Raw genomic sequence first — 21,511 nt, 5'->3', positions numbered from 1 at the left:
TCAACAATTCAAACATGTAAATGACTTGTTGAACATTATGGCAGGACTAATTGAACTATTGTTGAGAATATATCAGGAGGGGTTGCAGACGCAGATATGCAGAAATGTCCCTGGTTTAAAACCACAAATGTTATATAGTCAACATCTCTTCAAATATATGATGAGATGAAACCTAAAACTGAAAAAGAAAAAAAAAACAGGAAGATAATTAAACAACACGTTATTTGTTTGGGCTGCTGCAAATCACGAGCTCCATGGTTAAGGGGACGGCAGTGTTATCGCAATAAAAATAGCCTTTTCTGGATTTAGTCATCAAAAAAGTAGGAGGTCAAAAGGTCAGGAGTCTGTGGCAAAAATACAAACCTGAAGTCTCTCTGCAGTGATTACACCAACTCTAACTTATTCATGACTGGCTTGACGCTCTACCTACGTTCTGACCACTACGCATCAGACTCGGCTTCATCCTAGTTTCTCAGGACAGCTTCAGTCCTGAAAGATAGCAGACAGCTGTCACACAGACCCTGAATAAATGATTTTCTCAGAGCAGACGGAGAATAAAGGCATCTTTTTTGGGTCACTGTCATCCAACACATCTCCGGAGGCCTGACGGTGGCACAGCGGCCTTGGCGTTAATTCTTGAAGAAATGTCATTATTATTTAAAAGGCTTCCAGTATTTTATTTCTCATGAGGGACTATTCAATCCAGTCATGCGGGATGATTCATTTTGTGGAAGAAACTGCAAGTGTCAGGTCTTGACGAGATAATACACACTGCGGAGACAGAAACTAAGAAGACCTGTGTGGATTGCATCTTTATGTGGATCTATTGAGCTTCGGATGGACGTGCATCACTTGAAGTCACCGACGTAGGCCACTGCAACGTTAACTTAAGTGTTTTCTTTTTTTATTTACAAAGTGATGAAATGCATTGTCACTCCCCTCACTTGTTCCAAAAGGTAATGACAAAGCAGCAACACAAAGTACTCGACACAGTTGAAGACAGGTTGACTTCACACAATAAAAAATAGCAGGAAATTACAAAATGACACAGCAGTTAATCTGACATTGTTGTACAGTTTTCTCATAAAATCGAGGTAGAAAAAGCACACACCACTCAACTGATGACATTTGACACAAGTTCATAGGAGTGTGAATGGGACTGCGGCCAGACGGGGGGTGGCCACACCTTTATACGGAAGGGAAATCAAAACGGCTTAAATAGACTTGAATATCCCAGTTATGATCTGATTTATTAAAACATTGTATATAATGTATAAAACGTATCCCTGTTTGTTCCACCTCCTAACACAGATAGCACCTGAAGCCCACCATTTTACACCCAGTTTTCAGTAAATGTTTTGGGTTAATTGAGCCCCGTTTACACGACAACGTTTCAAGTGACAATGCATCGTTTTTGTAATGAAACCCACACACACACATCCACGCCGGGAACAACATGCTATAAACATTAACAATGGAGAACAGACAGACGACGAAGTTGGATTTAAGTCCCAGGAGAACATGGACTGGGAGTCATGACAATTATTCAAACATTGTTGTTATTGTCCATCTATTTGGACACGAATAGAAAAGATGTTTACTAACGCGGAGTCGGAGCGTAATTACACCTTTGGAGACATTCTTCAAAGAGTTGCGTTTTCAGTGACTATTTGCACCGTCGTCATATAAACAGTGTTTTCACTTGAAAACATCGTCATGTAAACGGGGCTTGTGGCAAAGTTTTTATGCTAAAATGAATGTTGGTGTTTTTGTGACATTTTGGCCAAATGTGCATGGTTTCAATGCAGTAGGTGAATATGCTGGAGTGTCGCTGATCTCACCGTTTTATCAAATGGTATCTCAGGTTACGGCACTTCACTCCACTTACAAGTACATTTCTGGTAAAAACGTGTTTCACTGGAAAACCAGTCAAACCCATCCGGGAAGTGTGTGATCAGATCTGAGCAGAGCAGAGCTGTCGCCTCTCACGCATTGAGAATGAGGCTTTAAGTATTGAATATTGGTTGAATTGTACATGTCCTATACTTTCGAAAAATATATATCTGACAGGTAAGAGGCAAACATATATCTTGATCTTACATTTCATTCTGTCTGCATTCCATCTATTATATTAATTATTACCAAAACATTAGGTCATAATGAAATTGTGAAGCTTTTTGGGTTTAATCGTTTTTCTGTTTTCGATGATAAAAGTAGATTTTTTGAAAACCCACCTCATAAATTCCTTGGGGGGGAAAAAAAATAACAACTTACTTACACGATACTACAAATGTCTGGTGAAAATATAAAGGTCTCATCTGAATAAATGTTTATTACTGAGCTGATACAACACAGCCGGTGATAACTGGGATGCTACTATTCATTATGTTAACATGCTTATGAATGACTCTGTGTGCTGCATGTAAATGTCTAATGTGGAATCTAATCGCTGTTCAGATGAGACCTATAACCTGGATACTACGGTCCATGTAAACACTCACTGTCACCAGTGGATACAAGAAGTGGATTCTCAAGGAAATGTAAATTCCTCCAATGAAATGATTTAATTGGCTCCATCAGTCAAGAATGTGAACTCAAACAGACCAAGGCAAAAAAAAAAGAAAACCATCGTGAAAGAAAAGTCCACAGTATCATGGTTTCTGACACACACAGTAATGACTTCAGGTTGAATTCAAGTGTGCATCGCAGTATTCGGGCAAACCATAGCAAAGAGCTGCCAAACTGTCCCGATTTAAATTAATTAATCATTTTCTCTTGATTTTTACATACAGTGGCATGTAAGACAATTATGTTTCATGCAGACACTAAAACTACTTTCATTTGCTTTTATATCAACAAACACCAAGTTTTCATGACTGGAAAACACCATTTTAACACTATTTTCCACCGTGCGCAGTCCGTCTTCAAACGCTTGTGAAACACATGAGGTGTGGTTGAATTTCGTGAGAGGACCAAATTGAAAGCTACAAATGGAGATGAAATGATAAATAATATTGAATCTTGGCACAAAGCACAATACAAAGTGTTAACTTCCTGTTTGAAAAAAAATTTCTGGGATGTGCTCAAATATGTGTCTAGATGAAAATGTTCAATATTCCACAAAACAGATGGTTTTTTTTTTATTTGTTTTGTTTTTTCTTATCAAACATCAAGTTTCTTATTATACAGAAATGTGTTTGCTTTCTGTTGTCTTTGAAAGGCCTGGGATGATTGATTGTGTTTACACTCCATTCCTTTGTCACTACATTATCCCACCATAAATCCACAGGCAGGACGGAAATTTGTGGCATATGCACAAAAGCAGCGTCGGCTTGAATGGCCCATCAAGTACGCTCTATGATTTTCTTTTCCAAAAATAGAATGACTGAGTCACACTCGCTGAGGTGATCGTGCCGTCTCTCTGCCTTTGCAGTGAGGCCGGAGAGCCACCAACAGTGACTCCCGTTCTGTCGCTCTGCGTCTCATCAGCAGGACGCCCTCTCTGCAACCGAGCTCGCCAGCGCCGGCCGCCGCACGGCACAACACAAAACTGCTAGACAAGCCCGTTTTACACTCTGAGAGCCTCGTGTACGCCCACGGCGGACAGCCTGCGGTTAATGTTGCGATAGCGACAGCGGAGAAGGTCGCGATAGGTGGAGCGCAGGTCTCGATTGAAGAAGGCGTAGATGAACGGATTCATCAGGGAGTTGGCGTAGCCCAACCACAGCAGCGTGCGCTCCAGCCAGATGGGCACGCAGCTGCACTCCACTCCGCAGATAAAGGGCCTGGCGGTGGACAGGATGAAGAAGGGCAGCCAGCACACCGCAAAGACCCCGACGATCACCCCGAGTGTGGTGGCCGCTTTCTGCTCCCGCTTGAAGATGGAAATGTTCCTGCGTTCGCGGTTCAGCAGGCGGGACAAGGCAGCGCAGTCCTCCGCCACACCGGCTGGCTTCAGGCCCTGCATTCGCAGCGCATCATTAGCCACCGTCTCGAGACGGTCGCGGCGCGAAAGGTCGGTGAAGCGGTGCTTGGCGCCGCTCTTCCGAGCTGCCCTGAATATCTTGTAATACATGACCAGCATGACCAGCATTGGGATGTAAAAGGCTACTGCTGTGGAGTAGATGGTGTAGCCAAAGTCCTGGCTAATGAGGCACACGCCGGCTGTGTGGACGTTTTTGGCCCAGCCACAGAAAGGTGGCAGGGTGATAGATGCTGACACCAGCCACACTCCCAGGATCATTTTGGCCATCAGCTGACCATTCTGCCGGGCTGGGTAGGTAAGAGGCCGCGTGATCCCCAGATACCTGCAAGGAAAGGAGGCAAACGAAGCATCAGTACTCACATCCTGGGAGCTTTTCAACAACAGACTGAAATCATTTAGAAAAAAACAAAACAAACCATGACACTTTCTCAAAACTTGTTAACGTCACGGCTAATACAGTGGCGTTTTTCACACTCTGCTTACAATGCACCATAACACTCAAAGACTTTTAGTGTTCTACTTGCCTTTAAATACATGTCCACTCATTTAAAAGCCGCACATTTTAATGCGAGGTTGTGAGCTCTGCAGCAGCCTGAAGGGTTATTTACTGCTTTTCTTTGGCTGTGAATGAGCGTTGCAGGTAGAGAGGGAACCATCAATCAAACAGGCAGCTCAGTCGTTTCAAGTTGCAGCTGGAGGTGTCAGAAAAATAAAGATAAAATGAGGTGTGAAGCCTTGAATGTGTACAGAAGTGAGAGAATAGCCACTATTCTCACAAAATCATAAATCTGTGTATATCTCAGCATATTTTGGCTCCGTGCCCAAAAGCCTTCAACAGCACCAAATGCGTCATTCATGAAAGCTGTTCTTTTCAGTCTCCAGGCTGTTTTTTTTTTGTTTTTTTCTAACCGGTTTTCACTCAATTGTTAATCATAAGATAAAAAGCTTTAGGGAGCACTGGCCAATTCGCCTCGTCATCCGTCAGTGATGCTATCAACAGTGTGAAGATCAAACTCAGACCAATCAGTTTCAGCAGGATTCTCCACTTTATCGACCGGTCATAACACTAACCTCGTATAATTCAACTCGAGACTTTAAAAGCTATATTATCTCTACACATAAATGCTTCAACAGTAACTTCTGAGCAGGGCAAGGGGGGTCATTTAGAATCTCCACTGATAGTCTGTTACATTTACATTAAATAGAGAGGTCATATACTAAATCTGGCTTTCAAGCAACAAATTAAATGGCAAAATTACTTTAAAGGACTTATATTATCCAGCTTTTCAACACTTTCACATGGTCTCGTTGGTCCAAAAACATTGTGTTCAAAATTTCTTTCCCCAAATCCAGCTTTTCATTGATTTTCCTCCTTTTGAATATTGGACCATAGGAGCTCCATTCAGAATCTGCTGTGCCTGTGTGATCTGGACTGGCTCCGCCCACACATGCCCATCTTGGGAAGAGGAGGAAGTACTTCCTCTTTTGGTGCAATGTGCCGGAGCAGAGTTGCCTAATTGTGGGAGGAGTCAAAGGGAGGGCCTACCTTGATTGGGATTGGCTAAACCCCGATGACACTATATAGGGTTTGATTTCTGATTGACTGGTTGGAGCAACACACTTTTTAAAAACTGAAACAAGCCAGAGAGAGGACAGACTTTCTTTACTTCTGGGGCGTCATTCCAGGTATTGGGACGATTATTACTGTTGGAAAACTTTTAGGAAGTGAATTTTGCATAATATGACCCCTTTCAAGTCTTTTTTTGTGCTTTTAAGAAATAGAACTGGTTCATGTGACGCCACACATCTTGTAAAAATGCTCAGAAGCTTCCATTTTTTTAATGCTGTCTAATTCACCCACACAAAGACGGCAATGGCCTTCACACAAGTTGCTAAACCTCTATTGTTTGCAATTTGGGGTTTGGTGTTTCGCCCAAGGACACAAACATGAACGGAACAGGACAGGAAGTCAAACCACCAACCTTGACCTTAGAACAACCTGCTCTACCAACTGAGCCATAGTCACATCATACAGAGGGACACGTTCACAGAGTGACAAGTTCACTTTATAGCAAGCTAGAGAACGAGGAGAAATACATGCAACCCCCACAGAAAAGGCAATTTTCCAGATTCCAACTTAGACCGTCTTGTTCTGGGAAGCGAGAGCTCGCCACTACGCACCGTGTGCCACGAATAGTACAGCTATAAAATGTTATGTGCAGACATGAGGTATCCAAAATATCAGCAGGGCTACTCCTGATTTGCATTTGAGCTGCACACTGAAGCTTGTTAACAAAAAAAACAGCCCAGTGCTACTGCTCTAAATCTGAATCACTTGGACAGGACAATTGGGCTCCAACTGCACTGCAGCTGCGAGCAGTCGATTACACTCCCACCCCCCTCCGCCGCACGCTCACCCAGACATGTGACACCGAGCAGTGGGTTTCTTTTAATCAGCTTTACAGAGTCTCCACATATCTCTTTATTTGGGGTCCTAACTGGAATACATGTAGAGTTCCACTTTCACCTGAAGCAAGAGACCGACATGCAAAACATGCTGGGATTTCCATGACAACCAGTGAGCCATCCATCATCCCTGCAAGACAGGTGTCATTATCTCGCCGCCCATGGCAGCTTGTTTGGGCTGCTGGTGGTGGCAAAGACGACCATTAGACACCAGAGAGCCACAGACACCAGCCTCATTCCCGTCAGAAACAGCTCACAGTTGTTTGTTGTGCCGAGTTACGTCACATCTCGCTGTCAGAAGTGATAACATCAGAATCAGAAAACAAGAATTCTCAGTCCAGATATGGAATGTGTACAAGAAAAAAAGAGTCAGTAAAACCATCATCTTTAACGCAATCTATTTGGTAATTAAATGAATTAAACTTACTACTGTTGCCCCGAGGCAACAACGTTCTAGAGGGGTGAATTGCATATGTTGCCTTGATGTAACGGCGTTTTATTATGGAATCAGGAAAGCAGCACAAGTTTGCATTAATGTATAGGAAATGTTGAAAAACATATCATTTATTGTAATTTTGTTTTGATCTTTGCAATTTATTGAAGACATATTGCAAAAAAAGCTATTTCTTATAATGCTGGTGTATTAATGGCCGGGCAATGTCGTGGTGACACAATAGAACAAATGATTTTGACCATAAAGTCCCAGCTCTGCAGGAGAAGAAGAATAAGACCATAAAATGAATAAGCGTCACAGTAATTCAAAAAAAATAAGCCAAAATCTAACTTTAAACACAATTCTTTCTGGATTGTTGGAAACAATTTCCCAGTTTTGCAATCAAGAGACTAATCTTTGATGATGAGTAGCAACCATTCATGTAATACAGACGACACAAAGAAGGTAGAACATTTCAGAGGAAAGGTCAGTACAGCTTGCTCAAATTCAAAGCTGAAGTTGCAGATTGGTTTGCAATGAAAGGGAAGTGAAGAAAGGTGAAAGGGTAGCGCAGAAAATGTGCACTGCGCTTTCCTGAAAATAAAACAATTTTTTGAAAAAAAACTGCTTAATGGAGTTCCAGGAACAATGAGCTGGAACACTATGAATGATGGCAACGCATGTCAACGAAAGACACAGCAAGAAAAAGACAGGACACAGGAAGTGAAATTAAGCAGTGATGACAAAAACATGTGAATTTGGCACTGGCTTCTTGATTTGTAAATGGTTCTAATCTTTGTTCTAAGTTATGAGTCGATTCTACGGACAAAAGTCGGTTGTTCCACGTCGGCACAAAGTTGCCTTTAGACCAAATTTAGACTACAATCCTTTTTAAATAGCTCCTTTGTAAAATGATTCTAAACATAAAATAGCATGCACCGTAACCTGTTGAAGCAATCTTACACATGTTTGTACAACAACCCTGAAAAACTTCCCTTCATATTTCAGACCACTGCTGAAATATCCATCTATCTTCTATCCTGCTTTATTCAGCTCAAAGTGGCAGAACGTTGGAGACAAAACCACCTGACTGTGAGGAAATGCAGGAAACGGGTTGCCAGTCTACCATGTTCACAAGGCAAAAACAGAAAGACGCACATTCCCACATTAAGTTAAAATCTTTTTCAGACTGTCGGGGGGGAAAAAACTGGAGAAAACCAATGCAATAACAGGAAGAACATGCAAAGTCTGGACAAGAAGGCTTTTAAGCCCAAATATCTAGACTCTGATAAGATGTGTCTTTAAGTCTTCATCTAGTTCTCCTTGCCTGCTGCCATGAAGCCGTTATCAGTGTTTATCTGGTGTCGCCTTCTCATCCACATTAGATGTGCTACACATGTGATGCACTCAGCAAACTCCCAATTCTGGACCGTTTCCCCCAGCGATTAGGACAAATTAGTCCTAATGTTGGGAAAATCTGTCCAATGCAAAGTAAAACTATAGTAGATAGTTACTTAGCTATAAATAGGTTATTTCAAATAAAGAGATGTATTTTGTAAGTGATAGTATGGCTCCCATGAATATTTGATGCACTTTACCTATTGTACATTATTACCAACATCCATTCACAGGCACATTCATGCTTGGACTAACGCAGCAGGTTTGAGCTCTGCCATGCAAGATTCGTTTCTCAATAACGCATCAACACAGAAATATTAGGATGGGGATCAAACTACCCACCTTGGGCTTGGAAAATGACCACTCTAGCACTTTGACTGTGGGAGTGAAAGCGACGTTGCGAGAAAGAGGGTCTTCTTCCCAACAAACTATATAATGTATGTACTGTATACTGGTTGACGCTCTTGTGTTATAGCAGGCTGGTTCAAAGGGTCTGAGAGTTTGCATGTTTTCCCTTGTTTAATCCCAACGAGTGGCTCTAATTTGCCCGTAGGTGTGAATATGAGTGTGCGTCTGTCTCTCTAAGTTCACCCTGTGATGGATGGATTGGCTTGTCCGGTAACCTGCCTCCATTCAGCTGAGATCAGTTTCAGCAGCCTCCGAACAAAAGTCTGAAGAAGCAGGATAGAAGATGGATGGATGTTTTGGGGGGAAAGAGGCAAACAATACACAATATCTGTCACTTTATGACCCTCAAGGCACCATTTGCACAGGTATTTTCAGTTTTTAGTGATTTTCTGAATGTCTTCTGTTCTCCGTCCTTGTATTAGTGTCTTCAAATTCAGCAGTTTTATCTTTTTATTCTTGCGAAGAGCCAATATTTATCAATATACTAATATACTAACTAGCATATACATAATTTCATTACATTATTTACATTTCTGTGATCTTTTTCTATCTGTAATTGCATGCCAAACTGAATCCACTTGATGAATATGCCTACCTACTCGCAAGAAAGTGAGATATAAATACCTGTAAACTCTTTGTAAATGTTACTTCAAGCCTTCGTGGGCATTGTCAGTAAATCCGACACCATCCTAAATACTGCTTGATCTTCTGTAACGACTGTTCAATCAAACTCCAAATCCTTCAGCTCCGCTTTGACCAACCAGCAGCCCTCATCTAAGATGTATGTATGCTTTGTAAAAGGGTGACTAAACACAGCCAGGCAAGCAATGTCAAACAGATACAAGGCGGATCCTGAGCACTGGATGCTCTGGGAATTGGCGGGAATGCATAATGGATACCCGGTAATGCAACTCTCCTCTCCGACTGCATTACACAGTAATGAAGAAGGTGTTTAGGGTGCATTTTAAGTGAGTATTTGTGCATCCTTAAAGTAGCGCTGGACGGTTTTATACCACTATGACTCATCTGTAGCCCCTCAGGAGGCAGAACGGTTTTCAACTGCACCCTCATTGGTTGCAAAATCTTCTCACATCCTTTTTGAGGCAAGCAAACGCCAGGATGAATAAAACAGCACACATTTTAACACTTGATTACACTGCTTCCTGCATGTGTTTCAGCAGGAGGAGCGGATGCAAATGCTTTTGGGATCCCCTGTTGTCCCCACAAAACACTAAGTAACCAAGACTTAGTTTCACTTTTTCAGGTTGACATGGAAACAATAAACTGTAAACAAACAGAGCAACACTACTGTTGATTCATGATTGTGTTTCTAACTCCCTCATAAGTCAAATATCTATTCTAATTAACTTCTGCTTTGACCTCTGAGTGAACACCTGAACTTTAGAGATCCACTATTTTCATCAGCTCCTCGTACATCTGCTGTTCTTTCGATCACGGCGCTGGGATAAAGCTGCCTACTGTGGCTGAAAACGCTGCTAATGAGAGCTGTGATTGTGAGTCAAAGCCCAATAACTACAAACCATCATAACACTGCCCCTAAAGACACTTAATCGCACGATAGAACCAAGAGAAACTGAAAGACGCAGTCATTTGATCTTCTTTAATTATGAATACATTGAATTCAGTGGCTTTGAAGGGCTTTATTTCTCTGTATGTCATGTGCAGCTGCTTAAGAGTCAAATGTAAAACTATATGATGATGCACACTAATACAGCCAATGTGTGGCGCATTTAAAACCATATGGGACAACTGATAACACGACTGGAGGCATATATTCAAGCTAAAATCCAGCGGCGGTGGATTATAATCACCTTGCATAGAACAGAATGAGCTGAACACACACACACACACACACACACACACACACACACACACACACACACACACACACACACACACACACACACACACACTCTGGAGGATTTGGGGCCTATCCACTGCTACAGCAGCCCTCGGGGATTACCCAGCCACAGACAAACAGCAAGACCAAGCTAATGGAGACTTCCATTACTTGTGCAAGGCTCCCAGCTGCCGCACTGTAAAGTGAACTATTTTCCTGCACTCAAACACTGTAACCGGCCTCCGTGTGCAACATCTCCGGCAGCATCTCGCAGACCTTTTAGAGGAGACACATAGTGAAATATTTACCGGGGAGCAGTTGGTTTGGGTGGCAGGGTGGTAAAATTAGAACTGGAAAAAAAAAAAAAAGAGAGCAAGAGAGAGCGAGAAAGAGAGAGAGTAGCCCGATGGGAGGGCCATCTTCCAGATTACCTCTTTCTCACAGAAAACTTTCCACTGGAGAATCCGCACTAATTCATCTCAGAAAGGCATTTCTAATTCCCATGCCCGAGCTCTGGAGGGCAATTCAGAATGAGTCTGAGAAAAAGTGAAGTGTTGCCCGTTTTAGTGGAGATAGATCTATTCTGTCGCAGCCTCTTTTTTTTTTTTTTTTTTTTTCCCCTGTTTGAGGGAGGTTGACACAGAGACGAGAACGTCGCATGAAATCAAACCGCTCGAGTAGAAAATCTAAATAGTTCAGCTTGGCGAGTTTTTTTTTTTTTTTTTTTTATACAGCAGTCATTTGTGAGTATTCGGCACTTTCATGCTCGATCTGTTTTGTGTGAAGTGATTGTAAGTGTTGGAAAGGAGGGAAGAAAAAAAATCTGAAAAAAACACACGATTTACTCAAATGTCAAACTTCCCTGAAATGTATGAGAGAAAAGCTTATGTCTATATTGATTTTTAGAGGTCTTATGTTCCAACAAAAAGGTTTTCAGAAGTAGACTGATCCAAAAACCTTTGCAAGCCGCATTTATTTATTCATCGTCAGCTGGAATATAGCAAATAGCAACCGTATCTGTTTGGTGCGAGGTTTGGGATTTTCTCCAACATCAGACAACAGCCTTGGTCCTCAAGGAGAGCTTCAGCTCACCTTTTCTATTTGAGAAACTACTGTAAGACAAGAAATTGAGCTGCCTCTCTCACAAGCGCACAACAGGAGCTGTAATTTCCTTTCCAACAAGGAAGAACAGAAGCTTTCTGCTTCATGCTTTACAAGACGGATGCGGCCTCCTTTTCCTCCAAATACATCTGTACTTGTTTAAGTCAGCTTCTGCTTTGTTCTTTTGCTCAGGTTAAGGTTAGAATTAGTCAGTGAGACATCAGCACTATTTCTCTTTTCATTTAGATTCTTACATAAACCGAAGTGAGTCATCCCGGCAGACACACTCCTTTGTTCGGATTCATATTCCACCTTCAACCAGGTAACTCTCATTAGAGTCTACGTCAGTGAAAATGCTTAAGAAATGTGAGAGGCGATTATATAAGAAGCTCAGACGTGTCATTTTAACCACTGAGGACAAGTGTTACACTGGAAATGTTGCTGTACTTTTCTCTCAGGGTGGCAACACGAGGCCTCAACCTCAATCTGAATGTAAATATCTCCACAGTTTGATGTTTTGCAGACAGTGATCCATTATCACTCAACCTCTCATGTTTCGCCTCAAGAAGCCATTAGTCTTTATAACTTGACAACCTGACAACTGACGTGCCTTCAGATCGTTCAGACTCTCCGGTTGTCATCAATCCGGCGGCGCTCAATTACACTCATGGATTCTGAATGAGAGATATAACAACTACCAAATGAAGAAATAGAATCCCTTTGTATGATTTTACACTCAAAACATTGATGGAATTAATGTTAAATACTTTCTACATGTTGAATACTTTCTACGGGTTAATCATATCATTTGTTTTCCTAAAAGATATTGTGTTTGTATAGAGAATTGATCAAATAAGTCAACAATTTTACACTTTTTTCCACAAATCAGACACAGAGGAGACAAACTGTATACAATTTGGAAAAACGTAAAAAAAAAAAAAAAACAATGCACAAAAATGCAATGAAAAACTCAACAAATCCAAAAGGTTTGTGTTTATAGAATATAACATTTTCAGTGAAATTAATGTGTAGCACAGGGGTGTCAAACATAAGGCCTGTGGGCCAAAACCAGTCCACAAGAAGCTCCAATCCGGCCAAACCACCAGGCAAGTTGTAGAAATTTCCAAGAATTTTTTTTAAACAAATTCCTTACGAGTAGCAGACACAACGCTGAGACCCGAGCTGAGATTTCAGTGCCACAGCCATGACAGATATCAAACCAGCCTTAAAGCCGAGCTGTCAGGGGTTTCAGGTTTCATTAAAATTAGCTTCATGTTGAGATTGTAGTAGATTTTCAGTACTAATTGTTTGATTTTTATGAAAATAGACATTTTCATAATGTATACTCTGCACCACAACAGAGAGTTGAATTTAAAGTTTGAATTTAAAAGTTGTTATGGCACTATTTCACCAGTCCGGCCCACTCAAGATGGAATCGGGCTGTATGTGGCCCCTGACTGAAAATGTATTGTGCAGCATGTCAGATCAGCCTGTTGTGGGCATATTCACTGTACATTAGTCATTACACAACTTAGGGCAAAGGACTTACTGTAATTGTTTTTGTTGGCCTCTGGTAACCGATGTCAAATACAGAAAATGAGGAGAATCACTTATGATTATCTTCACTTTCATTTTTTGTTGCATATGTGCTTTTAATCTGATCTTTGGAACCAATGTGAATTTATTAACTTACACAATGTACTAAACAAAGCCTTATGATTGAAATGACAATCCGTGGTATAATTACATTCCCAATTTCCATAATAAAATAAATTATTTAAATTCATGTAGCACATCTTAAACACTTCTTTAAAATGTAATCTGTTCTTTCATTAGAACTAAGACCACTTGCGTCTTTCACAGCGATTAAGTGCTTAATAAAAGTGTTCACGTTGCACCGTGGGAAAATGCGCTGAACACTGCTCAAGGACACATCTGACACAAAAATGATCTATAATCCTCAGTGTGATTCAACACCTCTGGCCAGATGTGAGGTCCTTAAATAATTCCACTTTCCAATCCCCTACAGATGGCATCCCTGGCTAACCTTTAAAAGCTGTTGTCCTCTGCTTTATTCTGCTAATTAGGTTGCACACTAACCCACTCTTCTTTTTCTTTTTTTCAAAACAGTGGGCTATTTACAGAATCGTTGTGTAAGGATGACAGACACACCCAGGTTTAAAAAGAGCTTCCACCCCCCCCCTCCGACTTTAACTCCGGAATGGAGCATTTATGATGTCTGTTTTACTTCCTCCTAATTATCAAACGGCAGCAGAGTGGATTTTTTATGGGGCCTCGCTGCACAGCTGACCACCTGTCCCTGTTGGGAGGTTTACTGGTTCTCACAGCGACAGAGATGATGGGCGTCTATTAGAGCCTCGGTGATAAATGGATTTCCCTTCCCAACAGTCACCTCATCCACCCCTATCGGAGCAGAGTGTCCTTGGATGACAGAACAAATACACTGCAGCTGAAGCACAACAATCTGAGCCGAGCAGGCGATAGGAGGATTACAATGGAGGTGACGACGCCTTACACTCATAGACAGACACTTTGTAGATCAGATCAAATGGAGATTCGAGTGCAGCTAAATGACTTCAGGGTGGGGTTGTGCTCCGAATACATCGAGGTTCCTCCTGGCTTCACTTCAAATCTGACGGAGGGACGTCATTGCAGTGACATTTACGAAACAATAACCTCAATAGATAAGTTGCTGTGGGAGACATTCAATGCTCAGCACCTTTTGAATCCGGCATCAGTTAATGTGTTCACATGGTCCTCAGTATCCTGGTTATGAGTCTCATCCTGTTTTGATCACATTCAGGATTAGATGTTTACATGTGAAGCAAAGAAATCTGATTATTCCCACCCTAATAACAACCAGCAGTATCCCCATTAAGTTCTATTTGCACGGGCACTTAAACTCTTGCAGCAATTTAGAAATCATCACTATCATTTGTTTATTGAAAATGAGATCCATGCGGTTTACAAGAGGCTTCGCAGCATCAAACCCCACCAGGACGCAGCCTCTCACTCACTACTGGTCGGCAATGAGAGAAGAGAGCAACAGAAAAATGAATCATGTTCTTCCCTTTAACCCGTTTCAACAGTGGAAAGACGGCAGCATACATGCAGTGGCTGAAAAACATCTAAACAGAGCAGCACATGATATTTCACCCTGAGTTATTATTTCTCCACTTCAAAACGTAGAAGTTAGTGTCAAAAGTTATTTTCTTACCCATCTCCTTTTAAAATTTGGAATATAGTTCAGCTGCGCTTCATGTATGAAAGGTGCTATTTGAGTGAAGTCATTATAGTTATTTTTATTAGTAGTAGTAGCAGTAATTACATTTTTTTTATACATGATCAAATAAATTGAAAAATGTCTGCAAAATCCCACCATTTTTAGCCGGTGAAATCTTTTGAGTTGGAAAAACTAATTAACACGTGAGTTCATGTATGCGTTGTATATATTTACAAACTGAATTCATCAATCAACAATATTAACTGGAGATAAGAGACGCTTTACCAAAGGAAAACGGCAAAAGAATTAGTGTTATTATAATAACATTCACAATAAAAATGCAAAATACTAGAAAAGCAACATTTGTTGGGATTTTTGCTCAACAGTGTGATCATGGCTCGGTTGGTAGAGCGGTCGTCTCCCAATCGGAAGGTTGCAGGTTAAAATTCCCATCTTCCGAAGTGTCCTTGGGCAAGACACTGAACCCCAACCACTCCCATTGGAGTGGCAGCGCCTTGCGTGGCTGCAGCCTCCTTTGGTGTGTGAACGTGATGAACGATGTACAGAGCTGCTCACGCCGCTGTAAGGCGCTATATTAGTGAAGTCCATTCGCCGTCACAGTCAACAATGTCGAATTAATAGATGTTTTGGACTGTTTATTTTAGATAAGCGGTCGTTCAAGTTTGATCACTGCTCTTTTTGTCACTTGAAAAAAAGTCACAAATGTGCATGTAAGTGCAAGTCAAACATGATCCCAGTCCATGTAAGATAGATAGATAGATAGATAGATAGATAGATAGATAGATAGATAGATAGATAGATAGATAGATAGATAGATATTTGAAGTTACCTCTTAAAACATTTTTGATATTTTCTTTGTTTACCTTTAATGCTGCCATCAAGTGTGTTTTGACAGATGAAAAATCTTAATTGCCTGTTGATTCATTAGTTTTTTGTAAAAAATAAAAAACAACAAATAAACAAATGTCATTTTTATGAAGCTAATAACTGTTGAACCTGATTTCTAGCATTAACATGCCTTTAAATCATCCCACACATGCTTTGCAGCTCGTTCTTGTTCCCCACCGACCAGCAACTGTCAAATAATGTTACCTGATGGAAAATGCAACATGTTTGTCTCCTCCTTTCTTTTTTCTTCCCCTCTGGTCGCTGCTGCTGCCGCCTGTTGTTTCTGGTCAACGGTCACTGCATCGTCACGACCGATAACTCCGTCCTGCCTGACTGCCTTCATCTATAGCCTACCATCCTGCGCTGCAAAGCTACGTAAGTGCCTCATGTGCAGTTTATTTCAAGTTTCAGGACGGGAGGGGCGTGCAATTCCCATCACACATATTATTCAAGACTTTTCCTCCTCTTTTTGGCCCACTCTTCGAACCCAGTGTCCCACCAGACCCCCGGCTGGATCATCTGGCCTCCTGCTGGTGTTTTGTCCTCTGTGCTGGGATAATGGCGACCCTGAAAATCTTTTCTTGGTTCTTCTGCTCTTTAAGCTACTTTGGAAAAGCACTCACATACTTCCATCTATGTTTGATCCGGGGCAGATTGGTGGATCCGCCGTGCAGCATGAGGGCACTGCGTGCGGCTCACGTCGACACGTTTCCAGAGTCAAACGGAGTCAAGCTGCTATATTTTCCACGAGACGCAACATGTCATGAGGGTTTCTGCTTATGTGCTTTAAGATTCAGAAAACATTCCTAATTTGTATTTCACTAAAGCTAAATAGGTTCTACTTACCCTCTGTTTAGTCATTAGAAACCCAATTACTTGTTTCTCCTTCTGATCATCCTTTCATTCATTCATTCATTCAATTGATCCAGTTGATGTCTGCAGGGCAGCAGCCGGTCTCAGCTGACCTTGGACAAAAGGAATGACACGGCCTGAATAGGCCCCATCGCAGGGCGAACATTAATTCAACAATTCTTATAATTGTTGGCTTTCATTGTTCCTAATCACTTTATGGAATTAGAGCCTTCATATATTTCTGACTGCCTGACAGAAAACCCTCCGAACTGCACGTTAACGTCAGCTAAAGCGGCTTTATTAATAGTTCCTGTCATGAAACACAAAAGAGTGAAGCTGCTTTCTGATTTCCAACATCTTTTGTTTTTATATTCCACTTGTATTTAATTGTACAGTTTTATTTATATATTCAGAACTTGGTTTTAAATTGTGACCTTTTGTTTCTTCACATCATTCGTTCTGACTTGTATCATCTCATTTGTTTAAGTCGACTTTGAAGTTTCCTCTCTTTAAACATTAAACCGATATCAATACATTTTAATGTATTTTTCTTTCCAGCTGATTTTTAAGGTGCCATAGAAATAGAATTATATAGTATGATGATATGTGATATACAAAGATAGGGGGAGAGAGAACGTTAACCTTAAGGTAAAAAAGAATCCTTGAGGGCGAAGGCGTTTCTCCACACAGATCTCAACACAGTTAAGCCTTCCTGGGATTACATGAAGAGGCAAACGGATCTGAGCCACTGAAGACCTGTCGTTAGATCTCCAAGACGTTTGAAAACAACCTCCCTGCAGATTCCCTTCAAATACTGTTCTGCCGTTACGGAGAAGGATTTCACTTGTTTGGAAGGTGAAGTGATACTGGCTTCTCCCCGAATCGCTGCCTCTTATCAATTCATGAAAAACAAACGAGCTCCACGTCTGTTTTCAACAGCTTTGTTGCAATTGAGCAAGTTTACGTCAAACGAAGGCTGTTACACAAAAAAAACTTGTTATGAGGCTGTTTCTTCCACTTCCGCAGAGGCAGATTGGTCACAACCTTCATTTTCATCCCTTGACTTATAAATAACTAATACGCATGTTAAATTAATGAAGCAAAGAACCACATGTGCATAACATCAAAAATCTACAACGCTCCAAATAAACTCATGTATCTGGCAACATTTAGCTTTTTTTAGTGCCGTTATTGATGTAGTTTTCCAAACTTGTGCTTCAACATACTTGAACTAAGTTTATCTTTTGACACGGTTCGGGTGAAATAACTGAAACATATGTTCAAAATACATTGGAGATACTTTGCAAGCAGCCTAAAGTTAATGTTGATTATAGTCCGACATCCTTCATGTTACTGTCTGAGGTGGTTGGGCAATAATGAGGCGCCCCTCCTCCTCCTCCTCCTCCTCCTCCTCCTCCTCCTCCAGTAAACAGGAGTTCAACACAGTAGTGACAATGAAGACCACGGCTCTGGATGACACTGAGACCAATGTTAAAACTGGATTCAGAAAGATACAGCAGCTTGGAGATTTTTATCATTATTTCCATGTACGATAAAGGAAAAGCAGTAAATGAAAAGGAAATTGTAATTGAGTGACTAACTTACGGAGTTTAACCAGTTAAGAATTTCAAAAAATTGTGCTTTACATAAACACGGGGGCTTTTCACAGTGTAGGCTGACCCCCCCACCCCCACCACCGCCCCCAACCCCACCCCGCTCACCCAAAAATGTTCTCACCTTCAGTAGAACTTTATGATTGATATTTTCACATTAGAAGATAATATTCTTCACAGCAGTTCAATCTGCAATAAACACAATTTCCTGTGATGGTGAGTGCCTGTTTATTGAACTCTAGAAGGTCTTCATGCGTCGTGTCTGCATATGTTTTGCATGAATTTATCATATTTTACAATTCTAATTTGTCAGTTACAATTACAGCACACTAATAACAAACCCAGTTGGTACGAAAAATGTGCATTTTCAATGAATAAATAGTGGTCATGCCATATACTTCTATCTTATCACGATTGCACTGAGAGAGGGAGATGGAACTGATGACTGCATGCACAAAGAGACAAAAACCATACTGCCTAATATAACATCTAAACTAACTTGAAATTTAGTATCAAACCAGCTGAAATTGAGATATTATTATTATTATTATTATTATTATTATTATCATTATATTTATTTAATTAGAAATCTTGTATACTAGATTAATTAAAAGTCTGAAACTGGTCTAAAATACAGTGAAACTCTAAAAATCCCAAACTAGTTTCCTACTATTTTAAAACAGAAATAAATGTAGATGTGTGTAGATCTAACTCTAGATAAAGAGTGCTGATTAACTTTGTAAACTAGTGTGAAACAGCTGCGAACAACGGCCTCAAAAACAACCTGAGATCGGTTAAACCCGGTCAAAAACTAGACCGAGACGATTTCAAACCTCTCAAAGACGAGCCAATAACAGTTTGACGTACGTCCACGCAGCTGGGACCCACTGCAGTCACACAGTTTACTTATTTCATCATTTTAATTTGTTTGCTTTCCATCAGTTTAAGCAAAATTACCCGTTTTTATCTCATTGGTAATATGACATGATAAATGAGTGCTGCTGCCTACTAAAACAATCCCATGTTGTGTTCAGCATCTCGCTAATGACATTAAATCTGCACACTCTGTTCGTGACATCCCAAATTGCTGAAATAATAATGAGTGCACTCGTACTCTCTTCATTATCATGCGACCAAAGGCTGTCACCAAAAGGTGAATAAGCGTGTGCCAGCAAGTCCATCTTCCTTTCTTTATTCCTGTCATGACGATGAGAGGGAATGAGGGTGAAGAGCCCCTCCATCTTTGTCACCTTCCCTTTGGTTCTGTCGCCGCCGTCCTCAGAGGACAACTGAACAAGCTCAGAGGAAGTCTCACATGTTGGGGGGGGGGGGGGGGGGGGGGGGGGGGATCTAATTCTCCACTTTGTCCCATTTTACTTCTGACCTTTTAGGGGAAAATAAACACTGAACGTCAGTTACCAAGGATACCGCGGGGCGCTTCCTCGTTCGAGTCGACTTGCTCTCCTCCAAATTTGGCACGTCAAGTCAGCAGTTAGTAAAGCCGAAGTCACTGCACAGCCCCATTATATGTCCTCACTTCATGGATCGACAAATGGGAAAGGACAGCGAGGTGGAGTCGTGGCCAAGTTGTTCCAGAGTCACGACATCAGAGACTATGAAGGGAACAGTTGGGCACCGAGGTTTACTGAACCTCCTACTGGCTTACTGACCTTTAATTTTGAGGACAGGAAAACATCAGCCATTAACCCTGGTAGCTGGTATATCCACTAACTTTGACATCACCGTCAGGGATTTCTGGTGACATAACTCAGTTTTTATAAATAACTCTCCAGTCAACATTGGTACTGGCTTCAGCCTTCTCTGCATTCATCTCTCTGATTGGTCTCTTCACGTGAACTGTCGTCAATAAGTTAAGTTAAGAGTTAAGAAGAGTTTATTGTCATTGTACAATAATGCACAACACACACTTTAGCAGAGGTCTGAAGGAATATGACATGCCAACGAAGATGTGTCTCCAGTTATAGAAATCCTTGAATGCGTCGCGGCTTGGTTTGATACCTGATAAGAACAGTGAAAACACTGGATCACCATTAAGCTCCTTAGACCCCCAACTAGTTTAGCATTGTGGTCGACACAACCCAAAATGTCCACATGCGTGGACGCCAGGTCCCGGAAGGTAGAAATGAAGAGAAATTGCTTGAAAAAGCTTCGGTGATGATTCTTCGTTAAAGTTGTAAAAACAACAATCTAGCCGACTGCACAACCCAAAATAATCCTCGGAGGTTATCGCAGCCACGGGACGTCTCCGCCGTCCGCTGCAGGGACAAGGCAGCACACAGTCTCTCGTCCTAATATAGTTCACTGCTTCATGGTGCCAGAATGGATGTGACCATCGAGTTGAACTTGAACTTGATGCTTCAGCCTTTAATCCATCTTGTGGTGAACTTTTGGCCGCAGGACACACACACACACACACACACACACACACACACACACACACACACACACACACACACACACACACAGTGAAAATGACTACACTACCATGTGGACCATATATTGATCTTAATAATTACACTTGTTTCAGTCCATATTACATTTATCTGATTTCATGTTCCAAAATTTTCCACCTTTGTTTTTCTTTGAATTTGTTCCCCATATTTCATTCATATGATTTCTTTCTTCGCCTTATTTCAAAATTACGTTGGGTTTTTTTCCGTTTTTTTCTCAAAGACCTTTGAAATGAGTTTTTAGCAGTGCTATAAGGGTGATGTTATTTAAACAAAAACTAAAAATTTCATGTACAAACCTCTACTGCAAATGTGGGTAACTTGCAGCCTGCATGTCTTGTCCATATATTGTGGCATGTCACACTATTTTGCAAAAACAAAACATAATGCATTAATGGTTTAATCATGCATCATTGGGTGATGAAGGGATAATAACAATTTCATGTGCATGAAGCATGTGTCATTCATTTCCTCAAAATACTGCATTACTCAGTATAATTCAAGCTTAGAAAGAAAAAGTATCAAATGCATGGATCATAAATGGAATAAGAGACATGAGACCTTTTCATTGAATTAACAATCGTAGTTTTCATGAATCCTTGTGATTTTGCTCAGCAGCAGTTTGGCTGGAAAGACATTTCTGCAGCCCTAAACATGAACAAGGTTGATCGTCCCTGACATTTCTGGCACAACATGTACCAGGAATTAAATGTATCTACACAAATCCAATACAAAAAGGCTTCTTTTTTTTTTGTTCTTGTTAAATCCAG

General features: G+C 41.0%; 1 protein-coding gene across 1 annotated transcript in view; it reads right to left on the bottom strand.

Annotated features, from left to right (window-relative positions):
* Window positions 1-3,568: 3,568 nt before the first annotated feature.
* Window positions 3,569-21,511, bottom strand: part of htr7c (5-hydroxytryptamine (serotonin) receptor 7c) — a gene marked incomplete at both ends in the record, with an annotated part of 30,639 nt that continues 12,696 nt past the window's right edge. Inside the window, one exon of the mRNA XM_080467159.1 lies at window positions 3,569-4,307. Coding sequence (XP_080323285.1) covers window positions 3,569-4,307 — 739 coding nt within the window. The remainder of the gene's footprint in view (window positions 4,308-21,511) is intronic.

The sequence above is a fragment of the Lipophrys pholis genome (genome assembly GCF_963383615.2).
Source record: "Lipophrys pholis genome assembly, chromosome: 7".
Classification (NCBI taxonomy): Eukaryota; Metazoa; Chordata; class Actinopteri; order Blenniiformes; family Blenniidae; genus Lipophrys; species Lipophrys pholis.
This window is presented reverse-complemented; position numbering and strand designations above follow the sequence as displayed.